This window comes from Simochromis diagramma, unplaced genomic scaffold (assembly GCF_900408965.1).
Source record: "Simochromis diagramma unplaced genomic scaffold, fSimDia1.1 OVJJ01000685.1, whole genome shotgun sequence".
Lineage (NCBI taxonomy): Eukaryota > Metazoa > Chordata > Actinopteri > Cichliformes > Cichlidae > Simochromis > Simochromis diagramma.
Window position 1 is genome coordinate 12,456,075 of NW_024387477.1, and position 26,540 is coordinate 12,482,614.

The 26,540-nt window shown below is 41.4% G+C and overlaps 2 protein-coding genes across 2 annotated transcripts; both read left to right on the top strand.

Annotated features, from left to right (window-relative positions):
* The first annotated feature begins 511 nt into the window (after positions 1-511).
* On the top strand, positions 512-15,771 carry kdm2ab (lysine (K)-specific demethylase 2Ab). Its single transcript, XM_040015343.1, has 23 exons — positions 512-722; positions 1,141-1,182; positions 3,589-3,727; positions 3,904-3,982; positions 4,071-4,117; positions 5,976-6,154; positions 6,361-6,467; positions 6,632-6,725; positions 7,458-7,611; positions 7,728-7,843; positions 9,353-9,479; positions 9,602-9,876; positions 9,987-10,064; positions 10,169-10,426; positions 10,697-10,825; positions 10,949-11,035; positions 11,201-11,425; positions 11,615-11,644; positions 12,281-13,326; positions 14,017-14,180; positions 14,324-14,470; positions 14,642-14,857; positions 14,949-15,771. Exons 2-23 carry the CDS (start codon positions 1,147-1,149, stop codon positions 15,128-15,130), a joined length of 3,915 nt encoding a protein of 1,304 aa, XP_039871277.1. The 5' UTR covers positions 512-722; positions 1,141-1,146; the 3' UTR covers positions 15,131-15,771.
* Positions 15,772-16,525: 754 nt separating this feature from the next.
* ankrd13d (ankyrin repeat domain 13 family, member D) lies at positions 16,526-26,191 on the top strand. Its single transcript, XM_040015344.1, has 16 exons — positions 16,526-17,560; positions 17,672-17,807; positions 17,894-18,018; positions 18,246-18,291; positions 18,577-18,720; positions 18,976-19,165; positions 19,328-19,394; positions 19,548-19,629; positions 20,156-20,217; positions 20,335-20,465; positions 20,547-20,704; positions 21,133-21,246; positions 21,352-21,524; positions 21,807-21,886; positions 22,763-22,996; positions 25,653-26,191. Exons 1-16 carry the CDS (start codon positions 17,477-17,479, stop codon positions 25,714-25,716), a joined length of 1,890 nt encoding a protein of 629 aa, XP_039871278.1. The 5' UTR covers positions 16,526-17,476; the 3' UTR covers positions 25,717-26,191.
* Positions 26,192-26,540: the final 349 nt, after the last annotated feature.

Sequence of the window (26,540 nt, forward strand, 5' to 3'; positions counted from 1 at the left end):
AATCAGTCTGACATCAACAACACACTGCTGCTCATTACAAGAGCAATATCTCTCATTCTTAATGCCCCCCACTGTAGCCAGCTTTGATAATTTTAGGTCCTCCTTTAGTATTATTCCAAAATTATGGAATAATTTTCTAATTATGCCAGATATCACAAGGTGTGTGTGGTCCATTTCTTATTACTTTCATTGTTCATGCTGTCAGAAAACAGTGTAAAGGCACAAAATCTTCAGGTGTAGAGATCGGGTAACAATAAAAATAGACACTTCTTGGTGTCTAATAATATAAAATGCTTTTAATACAAATTTTAATACTAAAATACCAGTAGTATTTGTTTTATATAAAATATTAATTTACCGGTCACACCGGAGCAGACAAACTAAACATACTTGTATGTTAACATATGCTAATCTGTTCTAAGTGACACACCCTGTGCCCAATGAGAGCGCCTACATGCTAATTTCTCGGAGCAGTGGAGTAAATAGGGGTGGGTCCTAAGCGTTTTCCTTTTTTTTCCGTTTCGTGTGTATGTTTTTTGACTAGCTGGAAATGGCGTCTCTTGGCTTCGAACCGTTCTAACTTTATCGCACAATAATAAACATAACAATATACACAGCTATTATCCCATAACATGGGGAGAAACTTTACTGGGAGGTTTTGGACGCTCTAGTTGGGAAGCATTACTGTGACCGCTGCGACTAAAAGGAGTTAAATCGCGGAGGTAATGATAAAGAAGCTTACAACTACCGTGTACAGAGGCTAACGATAGCTAGCTAGCGATAGCGGACGACTCAAGAAAGCGCTTGCCAACTGAGCTAGTCTACGCTAGCCGATAAGGCCACTTAAAAAACGGAAGAAAATTGAGACGGTGGTTCCGGGTATTTGTGTTAAAATTAAGCTACTCTTATAGGCAGTTATCGTCATAGAATGACGCGAGATGAACGTTTATGTTGGTAATTATATGTGCTGTGCTAACCGTAGCTTGATGGCTACAGTAACACTGTTGGCTAACGTTAGCAGGGGTATCTGGCTGAGAGGGGGTGTGTTTCTGTCCGACTGGGTGTAAAAACAAACTAAAATACTCGGACAGTGGTTGGATATTTCATCTGTGTGACCAGAAACTTTTGTTTCGCTTCCAGAGAATAATGGAGGATTCTCACACACGGTACAGCAAGCGCCTGGTAAGTAACTTCACCCAACTGTTAAATCCCCGGATTCGTTGTTTTATGTTAACAAGGCAACTTCTTCGTTTTCAATGTGGGTTTTTAATGGACAATAAGCGATTTAGTGAATGAGAACTGATATGTTTTCTTTAGAACAGCCTGCTTTTCTTTTCTCTTTTTTTGGCACATTGTGTTCACGGTAATGGTCCCATTTTTGTTTTGTGTGGCACCCTAATGATAACGGCAGTGAACCTGTGTAAAGGCTCTGGGTTCAGGAAAAGGTCAAGTTCAGTGTCTAAACTGACAGCATTTGTGCTGTGACCCTGTCTCACCCCCTTCCCTGTCGATGTAAAGCAATAAACTCCAGGCTTACCGTCTGCGGTTTGTACTCAAAACATTGCACCAGCTGATTCCTGTTATTACTGGGGCAGAGGCTCAATATTAGGTATATTTATATTATTAAAAAGACTTCTTGTCATTGTTGATTATTATTTTATTGCACGAAAACCTAATAAAAGCACACATAAAGTGGTTGCTTAATACTATTTTTATTAATTATGCTTTCTTCTTTTATTGCTTTATCTGGAAGCTTTAGCTTTGGTTTCGTTGGTAATATTGACTTGCTTTAGTTTATTAATAATAGGGACTGTGTGTTCTTTGAAAGTAAGGACTATTATATCTTAAATAATACTACATTTGTGGTGTAGAGATGGGGGTGGGGAGATCTGAGAACAGAATTCATGTGCTTCATCAATCTGTTTTGCCAAGCAGTGCGCATAGGGTGAATGGCAGGAGGGGAGTTAAAGGGGGGCAGTGTGTAGAAGATTAACCCCTGCTATTGTAATACTGTATTGTTTGTTTCCCAGATGAACTGATTTTTGTGTCTGACTGATTGATGAATTTGGATGGGCTTACATCTATCCAGCTCTTTGCTTAAAGCTTTGATATTGCTAGTTTCAGTTTCTTTCTTTTCTTAAAAAATGTTGTGGTATAGGTCTAAAGTCTTGTTAAACGCCTATAATGAAATTTAACTTGATGCCAAAAGGTAATCCAGTTATTAGTGTTATAATGGTTTAAGTATATTGTAGTAATATACAGCTGTTTTTCAGTGGTTTTCCTCTCAAGCACATTTAATTTATCCAGCTCTCAGTTATTTCTTTGTGTGTGCCTCCAATCAGATCTCGTCAGTATCAGCTGATTATTATAAATAAGATACCTTTACTATATGTGATGAAGTGTGTGGAAACTAGGCTAAAGTCTAAATTCTTTTTATGTTTTATATTTTCTAAAACTTTCAAACATTTCTTTCTTTATTTTCTATGAGTATTTAACTCAAGGTGTCAAACTGTGTTACTTTTAGTTATTGTTGTGTAGTAACCATGAACACAGTTAAATACCCACTTGTACCACATTTGTAAACGATTAAGCTTATTATACAAAACTCCACCAGGTTCACAATACTCTGCTGATTGATCACAGTTGTCACAGGGTTATCGCCAAAGCCTGAAGGCTTTATCAAAACCTCTGCCAGGTCTAGGCCCGTGTGGCTATGCTGACAGGGGATTCCCCCTCATAACTGAGAGTTATGCTGGATGTGGGTTTGAGACAAAATTGCACCTTGTTTATTTGCTCTTTATGCACTGGAAATTGTTTGGTGAACTGCAATTTTGGGACCTTATTTTGAGAGATATCTGTTGACAGTGAAGTTAAGATCATGAAGCTGGGAAATACTGGAAAGTCCGGTTGGTCTTCTTGGTGGATGGCTGTTGTGCGTAGCTGTAATTCTTGATTTGTGTCGCATAATTTATGAAGCCGTACAAATTTTTACCTTAATATAATTTATATTTTTCTGAGACTCAAGCCCCCAGAGTACATCTTACTCTAATAGTTATAGCGTATGCATGTATGTCTGTTCACTAGCTTCTCTTCTACGCGTTAACCAATCTGGATGAAGGTTACTATATAAACTGCCTAGAGTACCGGGATAATCAACATCTGTATAGTGTTTGGAAATTACTTTTAAAACATTCAAATTCTTAGAAATTCTATATATTATCTGTAGTCGCTGATCTCAAAACAAATGGGGACATTAGATCTACGTTACATGTTGTATTTTAAAAATATTTCTTGCAGTGTCTATAATTGATTATTTTGTCTTATACATTGAATATGTAGCTTTCAAATATGAACTGTAAACATGTTTTTATTGTATATTTGGTGTTTGTGAGCAGGGGTTTTTTTTTTTTTGCCATATGAAGATAAAAGGAATAAAATGATAAATTAACAAACATGTCTATTTTTTTTCATTCTGTGAAGTTAAAACTTTATTTAAAGTTTCTGAAGTTTTTGTGAAACTAAACCCCGAGCCATTTCTAAGGGTTTGGATGGCACAGACTTTAACTGAAAACCTTTATTTGTCTTCAGCGTACGCGAACACAGCGCCGCTATCAGGACGATGGAATCTCCGATGATGAAATTGAAGGAAAACGAATGTTTGACCTGGATGAAAAGCTGGAGTGTGAGAGATTCGGCAGTGACTTGATCAAACACATGGAGGGTAAAGGTGAGACTAGTGTACTGAAATTTATTTTTTATTTTTTTAAAACAGAACCTTTTGTGATTATATCTAGTGCTCTGTGAGATGAGTTGATGTGTTATTTTTTTGTAAGAGGCCATCTACAAATTTCTTGTCCCTTGGGGGTTTTTGTTTTGTTTTTGATATGTGTATCTTTTTTCTAGAATTCACATTTGAATACATCCAGAGGGAAGGACTCAGGGATCCCATTATCTTCAAGACTACTGATGGCCTTGGCATGCAGTAAGGGACTGATTTCATTAGAAAACTCTTTTCACTGTGTGTCTTTCACCAAAGAAAAGTAATAGTAAAATTATTACCTCTCTTACAGAATGCCAGATCCGGATTTTAGCGTGAGTGATGTCAAGTTGTTTGTGGGTAAGTTCCTATTTTATCCCCATTCAGAGGAAGCAATTAACCAGTAACCACAAACCCAGCCTCAGGGGTAACGCGCTAGTGTACTCCTAGTGCCAATCCCAAGCTTGGATAATTGGGAAGGTTGCATCAAAAATTGCATTCACGAAATTTTTTTTTACCAGAAAATGTGGCAGCCTACCTAAGCAGCAACATTTTATCGGCAAGAAAAATATAAAGCCATGTCACTAAAACCACAGCACTACAGCAGAAAGCCTAAATATTTTCTTTTTTGTTTTTATGACGCTGCCAGATGGAATCTTAAAATATAATTACACTTTATAATAATATATTTATACTTGTAAAATGTTTTTGCTCTACATTGTTCAACTTAAAAATATTGTTTTTACTAATATTATTATCTTTTTTTTTTTAAAACACCTCTTGATTTGATTTTTTTTTTTTTTTTTTTTTTTTTTTTGCACCCATGATCTAGAAAATAGTTCTTGTATTGTAACAGCCCCACAGAGCACTGAAGAGTTGGTTTTTAATTTGTGTACTGTTCTGCTCATTGTGGCTCCAAAGCGTAGTAATGGTTTTTTTTTTGTTTGTTTGTTTTTTTGTTGGTTTGTTTTGTTTCCAAAAATTTGTGCATATTGGGTAAAAATGGAGTAAAGGTCACAAAATATCCATTATAAATTGGTGAGTAGGGCTGGGCGATCGATGGCGATATATGATATATATCTCGATTTTTTTTTTATTTTTTTTTTATTTATTTTTAAAGCCATAAAGTAAGAACAAAAAGAGAGTTCTTAGTCCAAGCTGTCCCAGATGTAACACAGGCACTTTTATTAACATTCAGCATAGATGTACGTAAAATAAATTATCAGCATTTATTAAATAATAATGCTCCATAAATAAAATAAAACAGTGTTGTTTTTGTGCATAACAAAAAGCTCACAATTGTGCAGTCAAAATGTAAACTAAAAAGATGCTGAGCATAATAACAAAGACAGATTTTGCAGCTGCTCTGTTCCTAAGTTCTACTGCGTGACTGACAGCCTTGAGTTTGAAATCCGCTCTGTAACCAGGCCATTTGTGGTCCTTATACACACACAATACGGTAATATCATGTTGAAGGACAGTACGTAGTACTCCACGAGGTTCCTGACTACGGTAGCCGTAATGCTCTGACAATCCATCAAGCGGTGTGGCTTCGTAGCTTACCAAAGTTGTACTAAAACATTTTTTGACAGATTGCTGAGCGCCGTGTAGCACATAAAATCGGTTATCGGTCAGTAAGCACAACCAGAATTCATACATAAGGCGCGCTGTCGATTTTTGAGAAAATGAAAGGATTTTAGGCCAAACGCGTTAGCGCGGTTAGCTCGTTAACACGTTGACACCGTCCAGCCCCATGCACGTGCCGATCCGTGGTAACTCGCTAACGGAGATTTGTCGCATTAATGCAGTTATAGCGTTAATGTCATTTTAACGAGATTAACGCTGGTAGCACTAAAATAGTAATCTCCAAATGTTTTCTTTTTACCGACCAGCTCCTCTTTGATAGCTGCCGTGTCCTTCTTGTAGCCTGCAGTTGAAATGATGGGGGAGGGGGAGTTGTGTTCAGTGAAGGAGAGAGGCGAGGCAGAGTAATTTTGCGTACAGACACAAGTGGACTAAAGAGAGGGAAACTTGCGGCTCCACAAGTATAATTATAACGTAACATAGACTATATCGATATAAACGATATCTTCACATCTCATATCTCGTATAAAAATATATATCGATGTATTTAAAAACTTGATATATTGCCCAGCCCTGCTGGTGAGTGTTATGCAAAGTAAGCAATGAATCTCAGTTGACATTAATGTGCTTACAGGTAGTCGACGTATTGTAGACGTTATGGATGTGAACACCCAGAAAGGAATTGAGATGTCGATGGCTCAGTGGCGACGGTACTATGAGACGCCACCATCAGAAAGAGAAAAACTCTACAATGTCATCAGTCTAGAGTTCAGTCACACCAGACTGGAAAACCTGGTGAAACGGCCTGCTTCGGTGAGAGTTTGCACAGTTTTACACATGACGTTTACAGAAACTGTACTTGTTGAAGCAACTGTTTGGGGAAAAAAAAAAAATGGATCCGTAACTTCACCTTTAGTTATTGACCAACTGTGATGTGTTAAGCAGAAAGTGGTGCTGATCATCAGAATAGTCTCGGGTTTGGTGCTGAAATTTTAATTGTGTACTTCTGTATTACACAGGTGGACCTTATTGACTGGGTGGACAACATGTGGCCCCGTCATATCAAGGAGAGGCAGAGGGACTCCACCAATGCCATCATAGACATGCACTATCCCAAAGTACAGAAGTGAGTAAACTAACAACATTTAACATTTGTTGTGCTGTAGAGAAACCACCATCATGACCCTCTCCTATATCAATGCAAATGTAAGCTAGCTAATCTGTATGCCAGCTTCTGTTCACATTTTAATCTTGTTTGATGGTTTTCAATCCTGCCTTCATATCTCTCAGGTACTGTCTCATGAGTGTGCAGGGCTGCTTCACAGATTTCCACATTGACTTTGGAGGCACTTCCGTCTGGTACCACATTCTGAGAGGAGGAAAGGTCAGTTTGAATGTCACACGGCACAAGAACTATAGATTTAACGAGGTGTCCATCAGAATAGTTGTTAACTTTGGTGGTTTTAACAGGCACATTTCTATGTGTATGTGGGCTGTTATTGCACAGTTGCAACGCTAACTATGAGGCCCACATGCAGCAAAGGAGCTATGTGTGCATCTCTGCACTCACAGAGGGTTTCCAGAAGGAGAATTTGTTTCCCACTTTACAGCCTTTACCATTGAGAGAAATTTGGTGGCATTAAAGGAGAATAAGCAAGAAGGAGAAGAAAGGTGTATTTTACTGAAGATGCAAACACTGAGGTTACTGCAAATGATAAGTTGGAGCTTTTTCTGAAATGGATACAAGCGTGTAGGAATTCTGAACATAATAGTAAAGGTACATTAGCTAACTTAACAATTGTGGCTTTTGTATTTAAAAAACCCAGGTAGGCTGCTGTGTTTACAGAAACTCTAACAGCAGTGCCTATAACAGCTGGGTAAAAACTTAATCTGGGACAGTCCTTTTCTTCAGTCTTGCTTTCAGAATAAATCAAAGTATGATCTAATGTTATCACACTTCTTGTTATTATGCAGTAAATACTGACGGGGACATTTTTATGAGTGCATGCCAGTTCCTTTAATAAATTCAATTCTTGTTAGCAGACTAGAGGGAAGATCAAATTGTTTAGTTGGCATGCATTGCAGATTCTAACTAAGATTTACTTTCCCCCTACAGGTGTTCTGGCTGATTCCACCCTCACCACAGAACCTGGAGATGTATGAGAACTGGGTTTTATCAGGAAAACAGGGAGACATCTTCTTGGGGGATAAGTGCCATGACTGTCAAAGGATAGAGCTCCACCAAGGGAACACCTTCGTCATCCCATCAGGTCTGTTCTGTAATAGAATAATAGCGTTAGTACATATAGTTACAGACGAGGGTAGAGACAATGTATGTAAGCCTCTCACACATGTAAACAAGCATCCTGTGTTTAATATGGTGTAGGGTGGATCCATGCTGTGTACACACCAGAGGACACATTGGTGTTTGGGGGGAATTTCCTCCACAGCTTTAACATCCCGATGCAGCTCAACATCTACACCATTGAGGATCGCACACGGGTGAGCAGCAGTTAAACAGCTCACTGTTTAAACGTCTTTATAAATCATTTGAGATTTTAGAGTAATGTAATACATGATTCAGGGCCGTGTGGAAATTACAAGGGGGGAAAAAGACAAGTCTAAAAAAACCATTTAGTACCTTTTCAGGTATTCCCACTGTAGAAATCTGATGCCAGTACTGTCATTTTCTCGAAATTGAAACATGTATGCATCTTTTGGTTCTTGGATATGAATCCAGGGGTTGTAAAGCACTATCCACACAATTGTAGCCCACTGACAGGGTTACTGCAGGTCATTAAAAAGTCTGAAAGGAAAAACTAGACCTCAAATTGTCTGAGAGATTGTTGTATATTGTAAATTTGGAGATGCTGTGACTTTAACTGGTAGATGAAATCAAAATGAGCTATGGAAAATATGAAGTTTATTTTGAGACAATGTCAAGTTTCTTTTCTTTTCTTAAATTTAGCTATAACACAGGTTAGGTATCCGGCTGGGTTAGCCCACACACACAGGTGTTCAGCTTGTATCTGGACTGCTGTGTCTGCAGTGACACCATATTTTTTTTTAAATATATATTTCTAAGAAGAAGTGAAAACCACAGCTACCGTGTGACAAATGCTTCTTTTTTGTGGTGCCTGACAGTAGCTGTTAAACAAAACAAAAAACATAAATAATATAGTTGCATAGGTGCAGCTGAGAATTTTAAAAAAGACATTTAATTATTAACAATTTGGAACCATTGTAGATGCATTACAAGCATGTAACTTCCTACATGTTCCTATAGGAACACATGTAATATCAATGTCCCCATCCTGTATGTGGTATGGCTCATATTTCCGTCATTTATTTACATTGATTGCTATACATATGGTTTCTGTTGTTTGTAAATGTTGATCTACCTATAATATAAGCATAAATAGTTTAATTAGTACTAAATTAGGGTTAAATATGATTTTGAGCAGTGTTTAAAATGAACCTTTACATGGTTTCTTAGAGAGAAAAGGACATTTTCAACATTTTGCTACAGGTCAAACACTTTAACTTTCACTTTATAATCAATAATAGGAGCTTTTAATTGTGATAGAAATAGAAACGAAGATGGAAATAATTGAAAAAGCAAGGCAACACTTTAGCTCAAACGAATGAATTGACATACCCATTGTTCATGCGACTACTTGGTTGCTTTTATGTCCATCATGGTTCTTTGGACGTTTTATTTACCTGCGTAAAAATGGTGTATATTACAAACTGGCCTCAGTCACGCAGGTTCTGGATACAAATATGCAGAAAAAAACCCAGCAGTTTTTTTTTATTTGCCGTAAATATTTGAATCAACCGCCATATTGATGTTATTAGTCTTGGTACCCGAGGTAGTTTATAGGCCAAGTTTCATAAAGATTGAACCAATCCACTAGGGGGAGTTCAGGAACAGAAATGCAGACATAAATATATCATTATTATATAAGATTTAGCAGTTCTTTCTGGTCTGTTTTTATCAACATCCCCTAGGTGCCAGCAAAGTTCAGGTACCCGTTTTACTATGAGATGTGCTGGTACGTCCTGGAGAGATACCTTTACTGTCTGACCGACATCTCGCACCTCACCCCTGAGTTCAAGAAGTATTCCCTCGGTATAGGTAAGGATAAATGTACTCAGATAAAGACCGCTGCCCCCCACCCCCCCTTTTTTCCCTACAGAACACAAACATTTGTTTATCACTTACTTTAACTTTAAACACTACATGCTTCCTCTTTTAAGGCTTAACACCAGCTGACCTCGAAAACAATGCCTACACTGGTAATGGTGCTTCCAATGAAGATGACACTGATGGTGAAAATGAGGATATCAAGATCAAGGAGGAAGATGCCGAAGAAGAAAAACCAATCCAAGTTAGCAAACCCCGGCCCGTGCTGACCCCCTTTGAGCTTGAAGGACTGTGGAACCTTTTAGGAAAACTGGAGGAGCTGCCGAGCCACAAAAAGTGCGTCCCTGAAGGAATTGCGAATGCCGCAGGCCTGCTTGAGGACATGAGGGTGAGTGTCACCAAAGTTCCTTGCGTTGATCAACTTAGAATGTAGTCACATGCTCTATTTAATATATTTAGACCAAATACTCATCTGTCATTTCCATATTTTTTGTCTAGGCTGTTCTGACAGATTGTGCTGATGACAGCCCTAAGCTAGCCTACACTGGAGAGCCCATAGTCAGATGGCCTGAAAGGGTGAGTAGTGAACTATTTTTCTAAGCTTTATTTTTAATCATCTGCCTGATGTTTGTGGGACTCAATCATAACATGCATTTTGCCTGCTGGTCTTGTATATGTAGCCATCATGGTACCAGCCTCCCACTCCTCCTACACCTGTTCTTTACCGTCCTCGCTTGGGACCCACCCTCCACAAGCCTCTGGGTCAGAAGACCAAACGGTCTTCCATCTCCGCCTTGAGACGGAGACGGGTGAGGTGCAAGCGCTGTGCTGCCTGCTGCAGGAAGGAGTGTGGCAACTGCCAGTACTGCCATGACATGAGGAAGTTCGGTGGACCTGGGCGCATGAAGAAGAGCTGCGTCATGCGACAGTGTCTAGCAGTAAGATTTCATACCCATCATTGTATTTATATACACTGAAATAATTATGCTGTCCATCTGTAAATGCATGCAGAAGAAACACTGAAAACTGTTAAAACATACTTTTACTGAAGCGTCTTACTCTAAAGTGTGTTGACAAACTGAACTGGAAAATCATTCTAAAGTTTTGATTATACTCAGTTGCTGAAGACCTGACAGCTAAGTAGGCTTAACAAGTGTCCTGTCAGTATTATATGTAAAATTTCGGGCTTTATTTTGTCCACCACCTAGCCTGCGTTACCGAACACAGCACGATGTGCCATATGTGGAGAGGGGGAGTCAGATGAAGCAAATCCAATCACTCACATCCTCATGGAGTGCTCTGTGTGTTCAGAAATCGCCCATCGACAATGCATTAAGGTGCGTCTGCTTCTGATCTAGCGTATAAATTAAGGACATTACACAGTTATTGCATTGATGCTTTTTGCATTTTTGATCAGGTTTTGTAGTTTCCAATTCAAACATTTACCTGTTGTGTTTTAGGAACCTGGTGAGGGGAAGATCAATAAGGACTTACCGAGTTGTTGGGAGTGTCCCAAATGTTACCAAGGAAAAGATTCAGCATCAGAGGTGCTTAAATATATTTCTTACATTTACTTTGATTCCTTCTTGCTTTAGCTGGTTCATTCTTTCGGACGTGTTTTTTTTTTTTTTCCCTTTATTGTTTATCAGCCACTTCCTGTTGCCTTATAGTTGATGTTGATACACTAATTAATAATGACACTCCCACATCAGTCTTCCAGCGATGAGGAAAGTGAAGAGTCAGAAGGCTCAACCTCCTTGCCACAGTCCAAACTTTCATACAGGGAAGGAATTGGTGTTGGTGAAGAGGCGGGTCCAGCAAAACGTAGCAGACCCCAAGGCCGGCCAACAGCACCACCGCCTTCTCAGAAACTGCTACTACAGCATCAACAGAGCCGCAAACGAGCAACTGAGCTTCAGCTCAGATATAAAAAGAGAGTAAGTTGGGGATACTTAAGTTTGTTTCACATTGATTTGTATTTATTTTAGTTGCTACTGATTTTCCAACTGAAACACCTGTTTGGGGAAACTGTCTCTGACTTTAAATAATAAGCTAACACTTTATCTATTCATAGATTAGTTTTTTCTGTAGCTGACTCTTCCCTACATCTTTTCTTTTTATTGCAGCTGAAACTGGATCGGGTCAAAATGTTAACAGTAAGTGGTGCACTTATTTCTGCAGTTATTCTGTATTGCATTTGAAACTGTTGCATTTGTGAAGTTTTTTTTATCAACTTTTCAATGTTTTATATCTGCAGCAGATGACACAATTATGCACAACCATTTTTTTGTAGAACTAGATTTGATGTGGGTAGTGACCGAAAGAACGAGATCGCGGATACAAGCGGCGGAAATGAGCTTCCTCCGAAGGGTGGCTGGCCTCTCCCTTAGAGATAGGGTGAGAAGTTCGGCCATCCGGGAGGGGCTCAGAGTAGAGCCGCTGCTGCTCCACATCGAAAGGAGCCAGCTGAGGTGGTTCGGGCATCTGGCAAGGATGCCCCCTGGGCGCCTCCTGGGCGAGGTGTTCCAGGCATGTCCCACCGGGAGGAGGCCCCGGGGCAGACCCAGGACACGCTGGAGAGATTATATCTCTCGGCTGGCCTGGGAACGCCTTGGTATTCCCCCGGACAAGCTGGAGGAGGTGGCTGGGGAGAGGGAGGTCTGGACCTCTTTGCTTAGGCTGCTACCCCCGCGACCCGACCTCGGATAAGCGGATGAAGATGGATGGATGGATAGATTTGATGTCTGAAACATGTCATGTCTTATTGATATTTGCCTTTTCCCTCTAAACAGAAATCGTCATCTCTAGCTCATTCCCCGAGGCTGCTGGGCTCCAGGGTGCTGCCTCGTCTGCGCTCTCCAGCGAGCAGACTACCTCAGGGCAGAGGTCAAGGTTCCACCTGGGCGAATGGGTCTTCTTACCACAGCAATCCAGTAGAGACAGAGTCCTTTGAGGAGCAGCAGCAGTCTTCCCATGGTTTAGTGCTTGCACTCAAAGGAGAGCCCCGCAGGGGGAGAGGGCGAGGTGTGAGGCTGCGGGGAGGAGGGGCAGGAAAAGGCATCAGAGGTGGTCAGAGTCACGCAGAGTTGGAAGAGGACAGTGAGGACAGCAGCAGCAGCAGCACCAACAGCAGCAGCAGTGACGACGACGAAGAAGAAGAGCGTGGGCAGAACAGCGGGAGGGGAGGTGATAAAGAGAACCAGCCACAGTTGAGACGGGAAGGACAGGCAGCCAAAGAAAGAGAAGAGGACGGGTTTGAGATGGCCAACCAAAATGGAGCAGATGAGGATGAAGAGGAGGAGATGGAGCAGGAAAGTCGAACAGGGGACAGAGATGCAACATATCTTAATAAAGTCACACTCCAAAGGCCAACCAGAGCCAAACAGGACCCGTCAGCTATTGTCCCCAAATTAGAGGCTGTCGCCCCTCACACTGCTACTTCCACAGTACACAGCCAGCCCAGAGCCCTCCTCAGACCCCCCATTAGAAATCGCAGCCCCTGTCCTGATCAGCACTCAAATAGGCACACACCACCGCAGACTCGCAGTGGACACACTGGCACTCGCACTTCCCACTCAGAGAGACTTGAGGCCTCAAAAAGAATGAGACTGACCAGGCCAGCCAAACTGAACAATGGAGCTTCCTCGTCTTCATCTTCTGAGCTTCCCCATCTCCGCGTCCCTCTGTCTGCCCTGCAGGAAGGAGGGGGCGAAGCAGAAAGGGGGAGTGTCGGGAATAACCCAAGTTGTGAGAGAGAGGTGTGGGTGTCTGTCTTCCGCTACTTAAATCGTGCAGATCTCTGCGTCTGCATGGCAGTCTGCAAGAACTGGTACAAATGGTAAGACCTCTTCCCTGACACTTTACTAACAAATCTCCTTAAAGTGTTTTTTGTTTCGCTACACTCATAAAAAGCAAAGTAAAACATACACGTTCAGGCCCATTCTACCTAATTTAAATTACAAATCACTGACGTTACTTGTACTGGCTACAAATGATGGCTTGTTCTCTGGTTAATGTGGCCTCTATAGCTGGTCTCTGCATTAAGTTAAAGAAAAGCTTCACACTTTTTAAGAGAGCTTTACAAACCCTACTGGACTTTTGTTTTTTGTAGTTCAGCAAAGTGATGACTGTTACCTGGCTGATCACCTCAGGATCCCAGCATTTTTATCTGATATTTATGATAACTCTGAATCTGGACCTTTTTTTAAGTTGTTAAATTATGCCAGACTACAGGTGTGAATCACACGATCGAGGTATGTTTAACTGGGCCGTCTTGTGGGTCATTTCAATTTCATGTTGTAGAGGCAGGATAATTTTGCTTCTACTTTTTAAATGTTAAAAAGATTTTAGTAAGATTCAGTTGGATTTCAGTCTTTAAAATCAATTCAGACCACTTTGATTTGTATTTGTTAAAAGGCCCAGTGAGCCCTTTTGAAAGCCTAAAAGATGGTTTATTTAGACTGTATCGCTGACCCATATATCTACAAATGCACAGATATGTTCTTTATGCATATGTTTTCATCTGTAGGTGTTTAGACAAGCGGCTTTGGGCGCGGATTGACCTAAGCATCAAGCGCACGGTTAGTCCTCAGGCCTTGACAGGCATCATAAAGAGACAGCCGGTCACACTCAACCTCTCCTGGACCAACATCTCTAAAAAACAGCTCAGCTGGCTCATTGACCGCCTGCCTGGTACACACTCAAGTTTTCTTCCAGGATTATTGAATTCTGAAAGGGACAATATAGATGTATTAACAATATTAACACATAAAAGGGGGGCTCAATTTTTAGATTGTATGACATTAAACACTATTTAAATCTTACCCATTTTACAGGGCTGAAGGATCTGATGCTGGCAGGTTGTTCCTGGTCCTCTGTTTCAGCTCTGTGCTCCTCTGGTTGCCCTCTACTCCGTTCACTTGATCTGCGATATGCAGATGCCGTCAAAGATGCTCAGATCAGGGATCTAGTCACTCCTCCAGGTAAGGAAAGGGGAGCCTCAGAGGGTACAAAGTGATCATACGATGTGCATTATCAAGTAATAGACTTAGTATAGTTTTCTTTCTTTTTCGTGTCTTTTCCTTTTCCTTTCTCCCTTTCCTTTACCAAATTTACAGAATGTCTCTGCTTGTTTTCTTTCATCTCTGGTCCAGGCTGTGACAATCGTAGTCAGTTGCGGTCCATGCAGTGTTTGCGGCTAGCAGGTTTGGACATTAGCGACTCCACTCTGCGTCTGGTGATCCGCCACATGCCCCATTTAACAAAACTGGATCTGTCCCACTGCAACAGTCTCACCGACCACTCCATCAATCTGCTGACTGCAGTGGGCTCGTCCACGCGAAACACACTCACAGAACTCAATCTGGGAGGTAGGAAACTGTTGGGAAGTATATGGACTGGACAGCATTTCTGGGAAGTTTCATTCAACTGGAGATAAATGTTTTCACGTTTCTTTTCCAGGCTGCAGTAAACTGACAGATACGTGTCTGAAGTATCTCCGCCGCCTCTCTTGCATCATGCTGCTTGACCTACGAGGCTGTAAAGGTGTCTCCCGCAAGGCCTGTGAGGCGTTCATCTCTGAGCTGTCGGTCAACACACTCTACTGCCTATCGGACGAAAAACTGATCCAGCGGATATCCTAAGCGGCTCGCCTTCTGTCATTGCAGGCGTGATTTGGGATGCAAAAGCGGAGGGAGTGGATCCTGATGTGAATCTGTGCAACAGAGGCAGGGAAGCTCATGCACCTGTGCCACGTAAAGGAAGGGTGGGGTCTAAACTGGGAGGGCTCGCTGACTGGTGCTGTTGGGAGGGGGACAAATGGCATGTCACAGCTGGAACGATGCTTCTTTTCATTACATTTTATTTTGCCATGTACTTAAAAAGGAAAAAAGGACTCAGGAGCTTTTTTGCTGTTCTTTTGGGACTTCGTGGTGAGTGGAGAAAACATCTTTTTTTTTTTTTTTTTTTAATTTTCCTAAGTGGGAGAATGCAGGCAATTAAAAGCTGTATTAGACTATACATCCTGTGGATATCAAAGTCATCAACTCTTCTTTGGACAGAGCCAGTCATGACTGTCATCACAAACTTTCTGCCTTGAGAAAGATAAGCAGAGACTTTGAGTTTCATCCGCAGAACAAACATGCATTGTTTTGTTGAACTTAATTGATTTCAGCTACTTTTGGGTGCTTCAAGCATATTAATATCTTTTTCTGTTCAATTGTTTGATGACTTGCGCTTCATGCACAACAGCTATGCTTTGATACTTAAAAAACAAACAAACAAACAAAAAAAAAAGGAAAGTAAAGGTGAAAGGACTTCGATGTCAGACTTGGGAAACGTGAGCTACGGGAATGACCTATGTTTACCAGATGTTTATTCAGCTTTGTAAGTCACTGGTTGCGACACAAGTCCAGTTGTATGGTGTACATGGATGCTAAGTGTGTAAGAAAGTTAAAAGTGTGAGTAGGCAATCAACATGGCAAGAAGACCTCACCCCAACAAAAGGGCAGGTTGCATTAAGTGTAGGGGACGAGCCAAGGATAAGGTGTCAGATAAATGGTGCATTTTCAAACAACGTTAGACTTCAGGTGCTATAATTTCCAAACTCCTTTTGCTTTGTTTTTGTACAGAGACAACATTTAGAGCAAAACTATTCTAGATTAAACCGCTCCCCACCTGTCTTTGATACACTCGTTTTGCTTTCATTTACAAATAAAAAGAGAGGAAAAAATGTGACCATCTACTTTTCACATGACTTTGTCAGATTCAGTGTAGAGATGTTTTGTTTAGGGAGGTGGGGGTTCTGCTCATTTCTTTGTTCCCTTATAGTGTTATGGCTCTATATCAAAGGTCTCCTCCCAGACTGCTCCTCCTGGCCATATCCCTTAAAAATGAATATAAGAATATAAATGTATACTTTTGTGTAAATGTGTTTTTCCTCTTTTAGATTATCAAAACGGGGAACCTGTAGCATTGTAATTATTTTCAGAAGCCTTTTTCACTTTATGTTATTTGTGTTATTTTTCAAGAAAAAAATAAATAAAAGAATGATAAACAATGGCTGGGTTTCGTGATTTCTGTTGAGCTGAAAGTGGGGAAGATGCACTGCAATTACATCACTAGTATTTTCCTGTTTATACCATCTATCCACTCCTCGGTGGCTCCACCCAGCATCTCTCAATAACCTGGAAATAAAGCGACGCCTAGATAAATAAATAATAAAGAAAACTGCCGCTGCGGCTGTAAATACACAGGAATATTTGTACCGGATCGCAGCAGACTGACAGATGTAATCGCCTTTATTAGGCGTTTGCTTGGCAGGAAACGAGTGCTGTCCGACATCAACTGTCACCAGCATCATCTCGGATGCCCCAACTCGAGGGACCTGGATGTGAAAGCGGAGTAAAGGCCGTGTCTTGTGTTATTTAGACAGCCCTGCGATAAGAAAGGGGGGAATGGTTGCAGTAGCAGCAGAGGCAGCAGCGGGGGAGAAGCTAGCTAACTCCATCAGCCGGCAATTTCACCCGCTATTTTACTACTTTAAGGACACTGTGGAAAAAATGAGCGGACACTGAGGCGCATTTTAGGCTGTCTTCAGTTACGAATAATGGAACACAGGCGCCAAAACGAGAGGGAAATGATGTTATTAGCCAGTTAGCTAACGTTAGCCCAGCTAGCTGCTAGTTAACGTTAACTACAACAAATTAGTGGGCTGAGTTAGCCTAGCTAACTCAGCCCACTAATTTCCATAGGCAGATACAGTAGTCGTTTAGTTGCTGACTAACGCTAGCAACTTTGGTATATTTAGTGAGTGGAAGGGTTTTTCCCCCTTGGTGACACACCTCTTGCATTCAGAGTTTACAATTCCCTGCTGTAAACGAGGCTAGCTAGCTAAGCAGCGGTGCCGATCAGCGCAGCACCCGTCTGCTGTGGTGTCGCTGCAGAAGTCGTAGCTTTCCTGCTGATTAACTCTCAAACGGTCGTCAAACATGGCTCAAGAACCGTTTCCTTTGCATTATCTGGTTTGGAACAATCACTACCTGGAGCTGGATCGAGAGCTACAGAAGAAAGAGGTAAGACTTGATTTTGTTTTTTGGAGCTGGTGATAGATGATGGGGGGTTTTTTTGGCATGTCGAACTGCATTGCGCTCATGCTGTTGCTGCTTGTGTGTTTGGTTTTGCAGCAGGATCTGGAGCGCTTGGATCCGAGAGGGCGCACCCCGCTGGAGCTTGCTGTGTGTCTGGGCCACCTGGAGTCAACCCGGGTGCTGCTCAGGCACTCTGCAGACCCTACACATTGCAACGCACAGGGCTGGACCAGTGAGTGCTCTGCTGCTTCTCTGTTTCCTACTCTCAGGCTACTGAGGGAAAGAGAAACACCCTCTGTAAATAAATGCATGTTTCAGTCTTGCAGGAGGCAGTGAGCACCGGGGACCCTGAGCTTGTACAGCTGGTGCTTCAGTACAGAGACTTCAAGCGTGCCACTGAGAGACTGGCGGGCATTCCCGAGCTGCTCAGCAAACTAAGACAGGTAGATCCATCTGGTTGCACAAATGTAATCTCTTGGGTTTTACACCTGACCCGTTGAACTGAGACAACCCTCATCAATTCCTTGGTGCCTGGTTGAAGATTGATGGGGAAAAGTTTAAGTCTGATGTGTCAGTGTATGTTTTTAGCAGCTCTTGAGCTGTATTGAATCTGAAGGCACAAATGGAAGAAGACTTGAGAAGATCTAAGAGTGTCTTCTGTGTCTTCCAGGCACGAGACTTTTATGTGGAGATGAAATGGGAGTTTACCAGTTGGGGTGAGTGTGGCTCATTAATGCATATCCACAGAGGTCAGTTTCAGCACCACAAGTAGCTGGACAGTTCCCACAACAGCAGCAAACAGATGTTGTTCAGCTGATTAAAATTAGAGTATCACTACCAACCAGATTATAGCATATATGATTCTCTCATTGATAGTTAATAAATTCAGACAAAAATTTTCAGCTTTATTGTCAGCCAGCTTTTTATTCATTAGGTATTCAAATTGTTTCTAGTGCTACTTCACTGTAACTGCATCTCATCTTCTTCAACTTCCATCTCAGTGCCCTTGGTGTCAAAAGTGTGCCCCAGTGATGTCTACCGGGTGTGGAAGAGTGGCTCTTGCCTCCGTGTGGACACCACACTCCTGGGTTTTGAACACATGACTTGGCTGAAAGGACGACGCAGCTATATCTTCAAGGGTGGAGGTATGCGCTTTTTGCACCTTAGGCCACAATAGCATGCAAGCCTTTTAACTTAGAAACTAACATAGATAGATTCTGAGCTGATGTAGGCCATCCCTGAAAGACTTAAAAAGCAATTCTGTTCTTCTAGCTTTGTGATGGCTTTCATTCTGTCAGAATTATTGTCATTTTCCTCTTGCACCTGTATCTTGATTGAGTTTTGTATGCACCCTGATTACACAGCCTAGCTGTTTGTGCTATCTGTCCGTCTCTTCTCAGACGATGGGGCAGTGGTCATGGAGGTGGACCATGAGAAGCAGGTCGTGTACACAGAGCCGCTTGTGTTGTCCCCTCGTGATGCGCCTTCGCTCCTGGCAGCAATGCAGCCATCTCAAGAGAACACAGCCCAGAGACTCACATCGCCTATTGTCTCCACGCACCTCAACACTCGCAATATTGCATTTGAGCGGTAACATACTGTATACATATACGCAGAATTCTTAAATTATTTCTACACATCTCATTTTTCATGTTTCCGTGCATAAACTCTGAGTGCATCCTCACAGTTAGTCATGTAGAAATATATATTATATTAGCACAATGAGTACTTAATTTGTCATTGTGTGTTTAGGAACAAGTCTGGAATCTGGGGCTGGCGCTCTGAGAAGAGCGAGGTCGTCAGTGGGTATGAAGCTAAGGTAAGTGCGAGTGAGCCCATTTAGTTTTAGATGTATTTAATTATTTATTTCAAACTGTGCTTTTGAATTTAGACAGGCAGACACTCATACTCCTGACTGAAAGCAAACTAAAATGCTCACGGGTGCTTTTCCTTTGTGCGTTGTTGTGTAAAGGTTTACAGCGCTACCAATGTGGAGCTGGTGACTCGTTCAAGGACAGAACATCTGTCAGACCAGGACAAGTCGAGAAGCAAAGGTAACAACGGATACACACAGATACACCTCATAACTGAGGTGTGTATCTTGAACAGATCGTGGAGACTGAGAAATGTGATTTTTTTTTTCACCAATTTATTGTAATAAAATGTTGATTGTATTAGAAAATTAGCTCTTCATGGATACTTTCCTTAAGTGGACTTATTATGCTTTTACTTGTTTCTGGTCATATATACACTGCTACAAGTGTGAATGTTCATGTTAAACGTGGTCAAGGTTTTAAATAATAAGTATGAGTAATCCCTCTGAGATTGAAACCGAAGCATCTAACTGCTCAGAATGCTCCATGTCAGATAGATCATCAGTCCATAGGCACAGTAAAAGATAAATAAGGACTATTTTGAACTATGGGTCTTGCAGAGCTGCTCTAATAAAGTGCTGGAATAAAAATATGGGGCTGGAAATTTACAGTCCACTTTAAACAGACCATACAGAGTAAATTTTAATGGATTTTTGTAGCACTTTTATAGTGATCTCTTTTTATTCCTTTTTGTCTTCCTACTCAGGCTCAAAGACTCCTCTGCAGTCTTTCCTGGGGATTGCTGAACAGCACACAGCTCACAATGGGGTAAGTCTCAGCAGCGCCCGTGCATTAACATCTACACACACACACACCACCTACACTGCTTTCAGCCTCCTTTAATGAACACTGTTACTTACTGCTCCCTTTCCATATTTCTCTTAGAGCAACGTGTCCCAGTGCGCCAGTCCTCACAACCCCACAGCCATCACAGCTGAGGAATACTTCAACCCGGAGTTCAACTTGAACGGCCGCGACATTGGACGCCCCATCGAGCTTACCAGCAAAGTTCAGAGGTAAGATACACAACGCAAATCCATGCACAGATGTTCATCACCACCCTTATTTCTCTTTTTGTTGTTCTGCCTCCATTCTAGGTTTAAAGCAACGCTGTGGTTGAGCGAGTCTCACCCTCTGTCCCTGGCCGAGCAAGTGACACCCATCATAGACCTCATGGCCATTTCGAACGCCCACTTTGCCAAGCTGCGTGACTTCATCACCCTCCGCCTGCCACCAGGCTTCCCCGTCAAGATAGGTGAGTGTGGTTAAAGATATATGTTGTTAGTGGCACTATTTGAGACTTTTTGAAAGTTTGCCAACTTGACATTATCTCACGGTAGTTATTTTGCAATAACAAGAGCAAGCACCTGTATAAATGAAAGAGGAGAGAGCAAAGACTTTAGTTTCTATGTTTACCAGGGTGTAAAAATCACATGTATCAAATCATCGGTCAAAACTGGTTAAATCCAAATGGCAACTGTCTTGTTTAGGGTGTGCAATCCTAGCTTATATGAAGTATATAATTATATTAAATATATTGAAGATCATCCCAGAAATGCAATCACCTCTGAGCCTCCAATCACCTTTTGTGGGTTTGGAAGGAGTTTTATTTATATGTTTTTGTTTAAGTCCTTGTTGGCCACCACCTCTCATGTCTGACTGAACTCTCCGTCTGCCTTTCAGAGATTCCTCTGTTTCATGTGTTGAATGCCAGAGTGACGTTCAGCAACCTGTGCGGCTGTGACGAGCCGGTCAGTTCTGTGACAGTTCACAAACCAGAGAGCCCCGGAGAAGCTGGTAACTACTGACCTAACATTTAGTGGTACCTGATACCTTTACATGACTTTAAATTGACGTGTAATCATTATCATTGTTATTATCATGTACCTTCTCATATCACAGGTCAGGCCACTCCTCCCTTCCACTGTGAGGTGGACCCCTCAGTGTTTGAGCCCCCTCCCGACTACACCACTCTCGGTCCGGGCCGCAGCGAGCCAATGAGGGACGAGGATGACAACCTGCTGCAGTTTGCCATTCAGCAGAGCCTGCTGGACGCCGGCACAGAGAGCGACCAGGTCAGAACAAATCCCCTTCTGGGTCACAGAGCCTTGTTCTTCTTTTCCTTTCAAGACTTTTCTGTTTTTTTTTAATTTTCTCTCAGTTTATTAATTTGCCCTTCTCATGTGACGTTTTACAGCACCTTTTAAAAAACAAAGGGTCTCGGGTCATAATACTGTTACAGTGTTTTTATCATCTCAAACTCATTCCACTGTGAATTCTTTAAAAGCTCAGCACAGTCTCTGTGTAGGTTGTCCTTAAATCTAAAGCCAGGTGTAACCCTTGTGTCTGGTTTTCAGGTGACCATCTGGGAGGCCCTCACCAACAGCCGTCCGGTGCCACAGTCTCCCCTGTACGAGGAAGACTCTCAGCTGGAGAGGTGAGCTTATCCTCAGGCTTTACCCATCTTCTTTTCTTAAACTGGCCATGTCCTTAATAATTACTTCAAACATTCTGAGATGGCACACAACACACCTAAGGACTATTTCCAGATTGTCGTGTTTGACAGAGAGGAGCATAAACCTGGCAGCTGAGTCGCTCATCTATGCAACACATGTTAATGACTGGTCCGTGGACTGTTGGCTGGACATTCTGACTTTTGTTTGTTCTGCAAATGAAATGATGAGACTAAACGTCTGCTATCACAGTCAGTCTGTCTAAATCGTATGCAACACAGATCAGCTGCCGGGCCCAGCTTCAGTTCACGGACACTTTCACGCTGCTCACACTAGTTAAAGATTTTACGCCTGAATGAAAGAGTCAGAAAACAGCCAGAGATATGAGGACATGCAGGTAGATATCCTCCATATGTTTTCTCTGGTATTAAACTTTAATACTTACACTTTCTAAGAAAGTGATAACACCTCTGCAACCAAATTTAACAGGCTCTTCTTTCTTGCCAGTGCTCCTCCTCTTCACTATGGAAACAAATGGCACTGATCATATACTTTTCACTCACTTTTTGAAATGTCTGGTTAAAAGGTTATGACCTCACAAACTCTCTTGTAGTTGTTACTGTAAAGAAAAATCAGACAGTTTTAACTTATCTTCCTTGTTGTTATGTAGGGAAATCCCTGGCTTGTGAAGTGACTTAATTACACATTTCTAAATAGAGTTCAGTGATGAGCTTTTTCTTCCCACCTTCTCCTGAGAGCACCAGCTTAAATTTATCCTGTAATGAAGCGCAGCTTGAAAAGTCTCCTGTTAAGAGACCCTGTCGTTATTTAACGGTATCCTCATTTCTCTCCCGTCTCAGGGCGATCCAGGAGTCTCTGTCCATCTCACTGGCCAGCAGAGAGGGAGAGGAGATGGCCGACCCCAGCCAGCCCTCTTCTGTCTCTCCGTTGGACCCCACCGCCAACTCCCCGCTCTCCTACAGCACAGTGACCGATCCGCGCTTATCCGCACACTACGGTGTGGCGACCAGCTTCGACGAGCAGCTGCGGATTGCCATGGAGCTGTCCTGCAGGGAGCAGGAGGAGATAGACAGGTGGGAGTGGAGACGAGATGGATGAGGAAATGAGTCATTTCTGAAATTGTGGGTTTATATGACCTGTAATTGTTAGACAGAAGGAAGAAACGACAACAAACAAACAAAAAAAACCTCTCACACCTGCTAGAATTTGTAGAGCATACAAAGTATTAGTCATCTTTTTTATTTTTGTTTTAATTTAATGGAGTGTGCACACAGAGAGTGCCGCCCTCTGCTCTTTCATCTCAAACTCATATTTTGGCAGCATGGTGTGACAAACAACAACTGCGACACTTTAGGTGTCAAAAATCTCCCAAAAAACAAATGATGCTGACAAATTATTCCCTGCTTAGGGAAGCAGTTGGATTCAGATGGATTCATCCATTCATCTAACCACCCTTTTTCATAACCACGTATCTAATTCAGGGTTATCCATCTGTCACTGGGCAAGAGGCGGGGGACACTGCAGACAAGTTTCCTTGCTCTCACGTGGCTGGAAACATTAAAAATGTTTTAAGCTTGAAAAATAAAATATGAAAAAAAGGAGAGGAAGATAATGAGGGATAAAATACTGCTTGTCAACACCCCATTAATGCTACCCAGCGCTATCATAGCCAAATAGCAAAGTAGTTTATCTGATGTTATTATAACTATATCAGCCTTCAGCTGTAGCGGTCTAATTATTGCTGGTGTTAATGGCGGCTCATAGTTCAGCTGCTGTTAAAGAGGCCCGATTGAACCTGCAAACTACTAGCTGTACAGGCAGTTTAAAAGTGTCTTTATGAAGCACGAGGGATTTCATCAGATGTTAAATGCCCGAAGTGAAAGGTTCAGTCCACTGAACGAGCAAAACAGTGGGGGGCTGTGGGGGGTCACTTCTCATTCTGCAGTCTTGTGAACTTCTACGGACACAATTTTATGAAATAAAGGTGAAAATTAAAAAAATCTGACCCAGGTTAGGACTCACAATGACTCAGACTCGTGTATTGTTTTCAGGCGGTCATCTTCAGTCATCTCTGCTGAGTTAATGCACATTTAGCAGTGAGTTACTCTTCCATCCTCCTTTGTGTCAGATGGTAATGAGCTGCAAATTCGGTGTGAAGTCACGTTGCTTTTGGTGCCTTTCGTTTGGCGCGGTAACCTGATTAAATACGTTCACCTGTTCAACAAAAAATTCATTTTTATTAGTAAATTTCTTGATTTTCATAATTCATGCGCGCTTCAGCAATAACTGTGCAGTTTTCTTAGATTGACAACTTTTTTTTCAGCTATGGTCCTGTGAGAAACTGAGTACACCATGTGATTGAGAAGCTTGTAGAAACACCTTTCAGTATAAATAACTTGACTTAATTATTTTCTACATCAGTCTCTCACGTCACGCTTCTTTACGGCATTGCTTCAGTTCATCGAGGTTCGCAGGGTTTCTCTTAATGCCCTACCACAGCATTTCAATCAGGTTGAGTCAGCCATTCTGTTGTGACAGATGGCCTCACATTTGACTCCAGAATACTTTGGTATACAGAGGAGTTCATAGTCCACTCAATGACAACAAGGTGCCCTGGCCCTGTGACTGCAAAGCAAGCCCAGATCATCACCCCTCGTCTGTCCAAAGGACATTTTTCCAAAAGTCTTTGTTCAGATGCAGCTTTGCAAACCCAAGCTGTACTGCCATGTGCTTTTTAGAGAGAGGAGGCTATATTCTTTCAGTCCTTCCAAACAAGCCACATTTGTTCAATCTTTTGGTGTGTTGGTGTTGTTCCTGCATCATCAATACTAATGTTGCTCCAGGATCAGCATCGCAAATGGCCAGGGAGCATTCAGTCAGCATTAGCCAAGAAGTTAATGCTTTTAAAACACGAGTAACCTAAATTTGGCTAATGGCAAACCTAAGTTGATAATATGTTCTTTTGTACAAACTGATTAAAGAAAAGAGTTAAAATGTTTACTGTTTGTTCTGGAGGAAAACTTAATATAAACAAACCTCCCACTCCCACATTGCAAGGCTATGACATCACAACAATGTGCTTGATCCCTTTAAAGCCAAATCATATTTGTTAAGTGAGTTTTTGAGATTACATCATAAGTGTGATCTCCCTTCCCTAACCCCACCCCCTGAAAAACCCAAATAAATTGCAGGAGATATTTGTATGGAATAAATTGCAAAAAATATTATAAAATATGATACAAATTTAAACTCATATATGCAAATTAATATTTCATGTTTTTTAAATTTCATCAGAAGATTCACCAAATACTCCATTGTTAAAAAAATTGGAATTTTGGAGCACCTACACAATCGTGGCTCAAAGAGTTGGCAGTTCGTCTTGTAACCGGAAGGTTGCCGGTTCGAGCCCCGGCTCGGACAGTCTCGGTCGTCGTGTCCTTGGGCAAGACACTTCACCTATCGCCTACTGGTGATGGCGCGATATGGCAGCCTACAACTGTAGCTTGCCTCCACCAGTGTGTGAATGTGAGAGTGAATGAATAGTGGAATTGTACAGCGCTTTGAGGGCCCTGAAAAGCGCTGTATAAAATGCAATCCATTATTATTATCAGATTACACTTATAACACGATCCGAACAGCCTTTCAGACGCCTTAAACCTGTGAAGAAAGTCATCTTAAAGTGATGATACTGTCAGTGTTCTGACAGATGAACTTCTTATTTTGCTACAGGAAGCGTAAGGAGGAGGAGGAGGAGCTGGAGAGGATCCTGCAGCTGTCACTCACCGAAAAGTAATGTAACACCGACAAGGGCAGGCGGAGGCAGGTCTACATTAGGGAACAATCATCTTATTTATTCTGTTTTATTTTTTAAATCCTGAGATGTTAACTTATTACAGATATTTTATTTGTATTTCTCACACGAAGGCTGCTACAACAGAGTGTAAAGGACCTGAATATAAGAAATGTGAAACAGGGAGAGACCGTTACTCTTAAAAAACAACAAAAAATAAACACTATAGTGAAGGAGTGAGACGAAAAGGGATAGAGTGTTTGGTTTTCTTTTTTATTGAATATTTTTCACAGTCTTGCTGTCTTTACTGAGTAATGAATGATCCTTAAACTTTAAACCTATAACATGATCCACAATAAAGATAAAAAATAAAATAAAGTGCAATCTCAATGGAATAACTTATAAAACTATAACATTTCAAAAGTTTATGTTGGCTTACTCCTGTGTGTGGAAAATTAAAAAAAAAAATAACAATGATCCTGGATTGTGTCTGTGGGTTTTTTTTGTTTGTTTGTTTTTAATTTATTAATAAAGAATAAGAAGAAACATCAGTTTTCTATATTTACAATTTAATTATACATTGATCCGAAATAAACAACAGTGCTTTAAGCTTTTATGTTTCTTTTCTTTCTTTTCTTTTTCTTTTTTTACACATTTAAACATGAATAACAGGCAGAAGCTGAGACAAAAACCAAAGCTAATCTGCAAAACCTATTCATGTTACTTTGGCAGTTGATTGTTTTCACCTATGTGAGATTTTTGACATCAGAGTCATCACTTTTGTATTGTGAAAATAGTCATCAATCAATCAGTAAATCAAGAAAGCA

Excerpts from the sequence above, each read along its gene's own strand:
- kdm2ab (XM_040015343.1), top strand. The coding sequence starts at position 1,147 with ATGGAGGATTCTCACACACGGTACAGCAAGCGCCTG. Across the intron at positions 7,612-7,727 it reads CACCTTCGTCATCCCATCAG|GGTGGATCCATGCTGTGTAC; the intron begins GTCTGTTCTGTA and ends AATATGGTGTAG. Across the intron at positions 11,036-11,200 it reads GAAAAGATTCAGCATCAGAG|TCTTCCAGCGATGAGGAAAG; the intron begins GTGCTTAAATAT and ends CTCCCACATCAG.
- ankrd13d (XM_040015344.1), top strand. The coding sequence starts at position 17,477 with ATGGCTCAAGAACCGTTTCCTTTGCATTATCTGGTTTGGAACAATCAC. Across the intron at positions 17,561-17,671 it reads GAGAGCTACAGAAGAAAGAG|CAGGATCTGGAGCGCTTGGA; the intron begins GTAAGACTTGAT and ends TTGGTTTTGCAG. Across the intron at positions 18,292-18,576 it reads ATGGGAGTTTACCAGTTGGG|TGCCCTTGGTGTCAAAAGTG; the intron begins GTGAGTGTGGCT and ends CTTCCATCTCAG.